At 38.8% G+C, this 9,528-nt stretch overlaps 1 protein-coding gene across 1 annotated transcript; it reads right to left on the bottom strand.

Moving 5' to 3' along the window:
- Window positions 1–553: 553 nt before the first annotated feature.
- On the bottom strand, window positions 554–8,428 carry LOC126882623 (uncharacterized). Its single transcript, XM_050647597.1, has 2 exons — window positions 6,892–8,428; window positions 554–822 (listed from the first exon to the last, which is right to left on the bottom strand). The coding sequence occupies exons 1-2, from the start codon at window positions 8,426–8,428 to the stop codon at window positions 554–556; spliced, it is 1,806 nt and encodes a 601-aa protein (XP_050503554.1).
- Window positions 8,429–9,528: the final 1,100 nt, after the last annotated feature.

Below are 9,528 nucleotides of genomic sequence, written 5' to 3'. Positions count from 1 at the left end.
ATGTTTCTCGACCGGCAGCTATAAGAATCAATAATTTCTCGACCGGTCGACCTGTCCATTCTCTATTGTTACACAGCCAGGGCAGTTGTTTTCTTCCAACCTAGCGTTTTTCTTTGATTTTGCCCTAAATGGCCAACCAGCGTAAGCAATATTTATGTCCTCCCATTATATGACCGAAGCATTAAACCTTTCTCACTTTTATGGTGTTGATAAATTCTCGCTCTTTGTCCAAGGTATCTAGCATACGTTCGTTCGATACAGAGCTTCAATACTCTTAGATGTGTGGTCAATGCACAATACAGAACGTCAATTAAGCAAAGACGGATGACATCCGGTCTGTCCATTTTGATTTTTGTTTTGACGACAGTGCTAGGATTTCGAAATTTAAGTTGTGTTTTGCTGATCCAGATTCATCCGCAATAAAATAGGTTGGTTTTAGAAAAACCATCGTCTAAGACGGATTTTAACCTATAAATTTTGTGTGCGGATGAATAATTTCGGTTTAGTTACCGTGACATTACCTCAGCTTGAGACACGTGAGTATCTTAAAAGATTATACTATAATCAATAGTGTTGGTCGTTGTGGTATGCTTGGACTAATGCCCTGTGTCTTTCCTGGCTGTCTTTCATCCCTCGACGCTAAGGGAAGGTCCTGGTAACAACCCCTATTAGTTGGCCATATACCATCACAGGTAAATATCTTTAAAGCCATTACTAAGCGTATAGTCTCTTGTGTTTCTCCTGGCTTGTCCCTACTGACAGTGCCTTTTCTCTCCTTGGTAGGCCAATTGCCTAAGGACACACTTGGGGCTCGTGACTGTTCTAATACCACCAACTAGAAGCTAGCACCTAGTTAATTCAACCAGAATCATCACAACTGGAACACCCACCTACGACCCCGTGAGCAAGAAGAGGAAGTCATTGCTATAACCTCTATTTTTACATATAATATCTATACTGCGCCTACACCTACTACTTTGTTCTGACCTAAGTCTTTCCTGTTACCCTCGTTGTACACCAGAACATAGCGCTATACGAAGGTATTAATTTTAACCGAGTAATTACAGGGTTACTTAGTTAATCCCACAGGTAGACTTACAAGAAGTAGGTATTTCACACTTCAGGGTATACAAATTATTCACCTCATATTTGACAATATTAATATAGTAGGGTTACGCTACATTATATCTGATTCTTGCTTAATGTAGGTACATTTTTACTGATCCGGGTGTATCCTATCTTCATATTTACCATATTCCTAGGTACTTATTAGGGTGTATAAATGTGATAAGTTAGGTCTTTTAAGCCTCAACAGTACTGTATATTTATTTTATAGTTAATAGGTCAAGAGGCATTACACATTTTCTTATATTTTGTTGCAATTCCCCTATTTTGTTTCATTTTATATTTTTCACTTATGTTTAATAAATATTTGTAGTTATGGGTTGTTTTAATGCTCAGAAATAACCGAATCACCTTCTACTAACCCATAATAAATCCCTGAGATGAGATAGAGAGATTAACTGAATTTTGTATTATATATTGTGGAATATAATGACATTCATTTTATTTATTCAGTAACATCTTTCGATCTTTATTTTTCGTAACAAACTGGCATAAACCCACGTTGGGCGCCAGTTTGTTACGAAAAATAAAGATCTAGAGATGTTACTGAATAAATTTTTTTTTATATAACCCCTAATGCATTCTGCAATCTGCCGGAAGGGCAATAAGCGTTTGCTTTGACAAATGTGAGATTGACATGTAGAGTATCACTCCAGTGAGTGATCTCCTTTAAAGAACTAGCTAAATTTAAATTTAGTGTTTTTTTGACAATGAGAGTACTTATTGGTGTCTATATGTCCTTAAAAGCTATAACTTATTTGAGTCCTGTAGACAGGTCGGCAGGCAGCAGGCGTCCAAGTCTACGCACTTCGTTGACATCGGGCACGTTAAGGCGGTTGGCCAACACGTTAGGATGCACTGACACTCTTTCACTGTAACGAACACTGAACTGGTAGATCACTTCCTTGATGGATTCCAACTTGACGTCGCGTCGTGTAGAATGACCCTGTTGGGGATGTAGAAAGGTGCATCGACGATGGTTCGCAACACTTTGTTTTGGAATCTTTGAAGGATGTCAATGTTGGAATTACTGGCGGTTCCCCAAAGTTGTATTCCATATGTCCACACAGGTTTTAGAATGGCCTTATAAAACAGTATTTTGTTGTCCAACGATAATTTAGATTTGCGTCCAATCAGCCAATACATTTTGCTAAATTTAAGGCCTAGCTGTTTTCTTTTGGTGAATATATGTTTCTTCGAAGTCATCCGTCGGTCCAAATGCATGCCAAGATATTTAGCATCGTCAGTTTGTGGGAGGTAGCAGTCGTTGATTTTTATTGGTGGGCATGTTTCTCTGCGTAAAGTGAATGTCACTTGTGTAGATTTCGTTTCATTAACTCTGATACGCCATTTTTTTAGCCACTTTTGGAATTTATCAAGGTTTGTCTGAAGGTTCTTTGAGGCTGAGGCCGGATTGGTGTGGGATGCCAAGACCGCTGTGTCATCAGCGAATGTTGCTACAGTGGTGGTTCTTGTTCTTGGCAGATCAGCTGTATAAAGGAGAAACAATATAGGTCCCAAGACGCTGCCTTGAGGATCGCCAGAGTATATTGGATGTAATGCAGTAAGTTCACTCCCTTGTTTCACGAAGAAATGCCTGTCTGAAAGGTAGGATTTTAGTAGTAGATAGTGGGGATAGGGTAAGAGTCCTTTCAATTTAAATTGTAAGCCGCTATGCCACATTTTGTCAAATGCCTGTGATATATCCAAGAAGGCTGCTGAGCAATATCTGGTTGATGAGAATAAATCTCGTACACTTCAGTTGAGTGACAATAACGTAGATAACAGTTTTACGAATTTATTTAAGAACTGACTACTGTACAATTTTACAAATGCGTGACAAAGAACGTGTTTACTCTTCACAGTCTCGAGGCCAAGTCATTATACATGAAAATAGAGGTATATATGAAAACCGGCTGTTTCGGCATTAGATTTTGGATCTACATATTGTGACAAAAAGAGTCCAGGCCCGTCGCAGCGGGATTTAAACAACTATTAAATAAAATATAACAAATTAATTTATATCGTATACATGCCCCCACCTTGAAAGGGAAAGCCTTCAATCAATTAAAAATGAAATTAACCGCAATATAATACAGTCAATAAATAATCACTGTCACCTGGCGACTTCTATTCACTTGGAAGTGGGCAAATGTTCACAACTGCTACACGAACGAGTCCTTTAGCTGTTTTAAGTGTGACAACCCTTGAAATGTTGTCAGCCCCTGGATGCAACTGTTCCACACGTCCCAGGGACCACTGGAGAGGAGATGCGTCCTTACTTTTAATTAGGACAAGAGCACCAACCTTAATTTGGAATTGATTCACCTTCCACTTTTGTCTCTGCTGCATCTCCGAAACGTACTCCAAAGACCATCTTCGCCAAAAATGTTGACGGAGTTGCTGAAGATGTTCAAATCTTGATAAACGAAGAGGGTTGACATTAGAAACGTCTACTTCTGGTATGGAATTCATGGACCTCCCAATCAGAAAGTGAGCCGGGGTTATAGGTAAAAGGTCTGAAGGATCGGAGGACATAGGACTTAAAGGGCGTGAATTTAGTATACTTTCCACCTGAGTGAGCACAGTTGAAAAGTCTTCATAAGTTAAATGAGATCCCGTAACGATCCTTTTCAAATGCGATTTCATAGATTTTACTCCCGCCTCCCATATTCCGCCGAAATGAGGAGAATGCGAAGGAATAAATTGCCAATTGATTTCGTCATTGCAGCATGATTCCGCGATTTGTTTTTCATTAGATTTGATAAACTTACCGAGATGCTTAAGCTCGTTACGACAACCTACAAAGTTCGTGCCATTGTCGGACATCATTTGAACTGGCTTGCCTCTTCTAGCTATAAATCGTCTTAAAGCAGCGAGGAAGCAAGACGTAGTTAAGTCTGTGACCAGTTCCAAGTGTATAGCTTTAGTAGCTAGACAAATAAAAAGACTAACATAAGCCTTGTAAGTACCTGGCTTTCTACCTTGTCTTGTTTTGAGAGTGAACGGGCCTGCATAGTCCACTCCCGTGATTGCAAACGAAAACGATGGATTTACTCTAGATGCAGGAAGATCTCCCATCATGGGTGTACATTGAGGAGGATTGGCACGAAAACAGCGTATACATTGACGAACAACCTGTTTCGCAATAGATCTACCTGAAATAGGCCAAAAACGTTCACGAACGACGGACAATAAGTGCTGAGGACCGGCATGCAACAACCTTAGAAGCTCCGACCGAAAGATCATAGTCGTAACAGGATGATTTGCAGGAAGAAGTATTGGATGTCTTTTATTAAAATCATATTTAGAGTTGCGTAATCTACCACCGACTCTGATTACTCCATCACTATCCAGAAATGGATTTAAAGAAAGAATTTTACTTTTAGAAGACAGCGATTTTTCCTTGTAAAAGTTATGAAGTTCCTTTGGAAATATCTCTGCTTGAACCAACTTCGCAATACATATAACAGAGGTTTGAAGCTGTATGGTGGTTAGAGGATCGGAAACTCTGCATCTTGACCCTGAACTATTTCGGAACAGACGCAAACAACGAGCAATGACTCTTGTGAGAAACGAGAAATTGCTGTAATTCTGGAATGGAAAGGATTGCACGAAACTTGTGACCAAAGAATGAGTAACTTTCTTAGTCTCCGGAAGATCTTGCTCAGGCTGAATGATTAGGACCGGCCAACTACCAGGAGATTCCATGAGGAAGGGAGGACCGTGCCACCAAATTTTTGATGACATAAGTCGACTGGGTTCCACACCTCGGGACAATAAATCCGCAGGATTATCCTTGGTACCGACATGTCTCCAAGCGCTAGACGAAGTGCTGGATTGAAGTTCAGACACTCTATTAGCCACGAATGTTTTAAGAATATGTGGCGAGGTTCTGATCCACTCTAAGACGATAATGGAATCTGTCCAAAGAACAATATCATGAAATTGAAGACTGAGCGATTCTGTGACTTTCTTCACGAGCCGTGACATTATCAAGGCTCCACAAAGTTCCAATCGAGGAAGGCTAATTTTTTTTTAAAGGAGATACTCTTGTCTTGGCACAAAAGAGACGCACTGATATATTACCTTGGTGATCAATACTTCGAATATAAATAACGCCACCATATGCAGCTTCGCTAGCGTCAGAGAAGCCATGCAGCTCAATAGTAGAAGCATTTGCAATGATAGCATGTCTAGGAATTCTTACATTGTTTAACTGGCAGAGCTGATCCCGAAATGAAAGCCACTTGGTTTGAATGTCTAGAGGTACAGCTTGATCCCACTCCAAGCCTTCCAACCACAGCCGTTGCATTAAAATTTTTACAATGATAATTGTGGCGCTAAGAAGACCAAGTGGATCGAATATATGGGCTATCCCAGAAAGTATAGACCTTTTAGTAACCGTTCTAGGAAGAACGTCAGAGGATATATGATACTGAAGAAGGTCGGATTTTGGACACCACTGCAGTCCCAGAGTTCTTGTAATTTCAAAAGAACCTAGCGAGAAAGGAGGATCTGAAGGGACCAAAGAATCCTGAATATCTGTAAGAAGTGAAGGTTCGTTCGAAACCCACTTTCGAAGAGGGAAACAACCTTCTGATAATATATGATTAATTTCTTGACAATGTTAAAGAAGCTCTGAGGCTGAATCAGACCCCGTCAGGAGGTCATCCACGTAGAAATCATTTTTAATAATCTTTGCAGCTTGAGGATACTGCTCAGAATTTTCATAAGATAATTGAAGCAGGCATCTTGTAGCAAGAAAGCTGGCAGAGGCAGTGCCGTAAGTTACCGTGTTCAGAGAATAAGTTTGCAAAGGCTCCTGAGGATCCCGTCTCCATAGAATTAGCTGGAGGTTTCGTTCAGAAGGACAAACGAGAATTTGCCGATATATTTTGGCGATGTCAGCAGAAGCCACATAAGTGTGTTGCCTAAATCGAAATAGAATTGATATAAGATCATTTTGGACGACTGGTCCGACCATTTGAAGATCGTTAACTGAAACACCTGAAGTGGTAGGGCAAGAACCATCGAACACTACACGCAGCTGAGTAGTGAGACTATTCTCCTTAAGGACTCCATGGTGTGGAAGATAGAAGTGAGCTGGGTCTGTAGGCTCCTCAACCTTAGACATATGACCCATTGAAATATATTCGTCCATAAATAAAACATACATATCCTTCATGATAGGATTATTCTGAAGTTTTCGTTCTAGATTAAAGAATCTTTTTCCAGCTCTGCTCCTAGATTCACCCAGAGTATCAGTCGAATTCTTTAATGGAAGACTGACTACAAAACGACCATCCGAATTTCTTTTATGAGTCGATTTAAAGTGTTCCTCGCACTCTATTTCCTCCTTTGAAAGAGGTGGGAGAAGTGGACACTCTTCTGTTTCCCAGAATCTTGATAGATGATGACATTCATTCTGCTGTGCGAAATTGCAAGTGACGATTTGATGATCGTACCTTTTGGGCAGTGGGCCAGAAATTACCCAGCTAAATTTGGTTTTTTGTAAAATGGGTTTCTGAGGACCCAATTTGATTTGTCCAACGCACGGAAGATCCCAGAAAAGCTCTACACCTATAAGAAGATCTATGCCGGAAGGAATATTGAAATTTGGATCAGACAAGCGTATATTCGATGGAATAGAGACAGAGTCTACGTCGATCGGAATACTTGGAACATGACCACAAATTGAAGAAGTAACAAGACAGTTTAAGGTTGTCGAAAAAGAGGAATATAACGAATATACTGACAACTTACTCTTGTGCTTTATCCTTGAAGATATTTGAGTGACACCGACCACTGAAATGTCGGCAGGTTCCTTGGAGAGACCCAATTTGGAAACCAGACTATACGTGACAAAATGTGACTGAGAACCACTGTCTAGAAGGGCTCTACAATTATGCTTAACTCCAGACCGATCTAGAATTTGGACTGTGACAGTTGACAGCAGTGCAAACGAATTCTGAACTGCATGACATGACAATGTTTGTGGAGTTTGATTATCCGAAGAAACGGATTGAGTATCATTTGGAGAATTGCTATTTTCTGCATTAACGTGGAGAAGCGTATGATGCTTCTTCCCACATTTCTTGCACTTACCATACTTGCAACTGGTATTTTGGTGTCCTATAAATAAACAATTAAAACACGCTCGTACCCTTTTGACCTCACGCATGCGCGCATGCACATCTAAATTTTGAAAAGAAGTACAAGTTGACATTTTATGAGGACCATTACAATGCGGACACAGATCTGAAGAAGCTCCATTATTGATGAATGATTGACTTATATGAGTTTTGGACCTATGAGATGAAGAATGAGAATGATCTTTGGAACTAGAACCTCCCTTGATAGATCTTGCTTCGAACTTTTCTAAAGTATCAGCTCGATGCTGCAAGAATTTTAGAAGATCGTCGAGAGTAGGCTTTACCGACGTAGGGGCATTACCTCGACTCTCCTTGTCCCAATCTTTGACAGTTTCAGGATCAAGTTTTTCTAGAATTATAAAAATTATTATTGAGTCCCAAGTGCTTACTGGCTCCCCTAAGGATTCTAGAGATCGCAGATTACTAGTTAATCCATCAATTAGATGTTGGAGACACTTAGAACTGTCACGATTAACTACCTTTAGATTAAAAATGGACTTGATGTGATTATGGATTAGTAAAGGCTCATTAGAATACCTGTCACAAAGAAGCTTCCACGCTACTGTAAAATTAGCTGCAGAAACCTTAATAGAATTTATTATCTTTTCAGCTGTCCCCGATAGGGATGATTTTAAATAATGAAATTTCTGAATGTCACTTATATCATTATTTTTAACGATTATTGTATCGAAGCAATCATGATAATCTAACCAGGTTGAATAGTTCCCGCTAAATTGACCCAAATGAAGGGTTGGGAGCTTTATCCCTGAATTGCATGAGCTATTACGATCAGAAACTGAACTTTGATTTGCATTTTCGTTGCTAGATATAATAGGCTTAGGCTGCAGAAGCTCTTTTGCCTTTGCTATAGTAGAAAAATAAACATTTTCAAAATCTTCATGATATTTTATTTCAACTGATACATCATCTACTAACGCGTCTATTTTACCCTGAACAACTTCAAATTCCTCTATTATTGTTTCAGCCCGATCTAATCTGACTGAAAGTTCGGTGACCGGCAAATTATCCGACGACCCCGGTATAGCTATTTTATCAATGTATTTTGCGAAGGTATCGAGACGATTTCTAACAGATTCCCTATTTTTACGCAACCTTTCGGATTCTTTCGTTTCTTTTGATTCAGGCATTTTATTTTAATTAAATGAATGAAATTTATGCTTAAAATCAATCCTATTCCGAAATAATTCAAATACTATTAATTAAATGAAAGCAATTTATACCAAAAAACCGATTCTAATTTTAAAATAATTCAGGTTTCAGTTTATTACAAATAAAATTGTCATACTCATTTAAAATATAAAGTTCAAATATCATTAAATATAAACTTGAATAAAAACTGGCTCACACAAAGCGAAAGATAACGAAATATTTAAAAATATTGGTTAGAATAGGAATAAATCAATAAAAAGGAAAAACTCACATTTGTAAAGCGGCAAACAAATTTCTTCTAAAGTCTGCTCGTTGTTGACGATCGAAGATTTCACTATTTTACCGTGATGATATGCCGTCTTGAACTGGCTGACTGAATTTACTGGTAATAATAAAATTTAAACTGGTAATTTATTATTGCCGCTGAATTCCGGCTCGAAGGACCATTGGTTGATGAGAATAAATCTCGTACACTTCAGTTGAGTGACAATAACGTAGATAACAGTTTTACGAATTTATTTAAGAACTGACTACTGTACAATTTTACAAATGCGTGACAAAGAACGTGTTTACTCTTCACAGTCTCGAGGCCAAGTCATTATACATGAAAATAGAGGTATATATGAAAACCGGCTGTTTCGGCATTAGATTTTGGATCTACATATTCGGATAAGAATATCCGGGAGTGGACAGGAATAAAGAAAGCAGAACACCTATTTAGAATAGCTCGAGACAGAGACAGTTTCGCCATGTTAATCGCCAACGTCAAGGGGACTTGATAGGGCACGTTAAGAAGAAGAATCTACATATTGTGACAAAAAGAGTCCAGGCCCGTCGCAGCGGGATTTAAACAACTATTAAATAAAATATAACAAATTAATTTATATCGTAAACAATATCTTTTACCGTTCAAATCCCTGCAGATTTGGTTAGCTAATCTGTGCACCTGCTTAATTGTTCCGTGCTTTTTTCGAAATCCAAACTGATGATCTGGAATCAATTTTTTTTAATTTATTATTATTTCGAGCCTATTGGCGTAGAGCTTTTCGAAAACTTTGGATAGCATTGGGAGCAGGCT

The sequence above is a fragment of the Diabrotica virgifera genome, chromosome 3, assembly GCF_917563875.1.
Source record: "Diabrotica virgifera virgifera chromosome 3, PGI_DIABVI_V3a".
Taxonomy (NCBI): domain Eukaryota; kingdom Metazoa; phylum Arthropoda; class Insecta; order Coleoptera; family Chrysomelidae; genus Diabrotica; species Diabrotica virgifera.
This window is presented reverse-complemented; position numbering and strand designations above follow the sequence as displayed.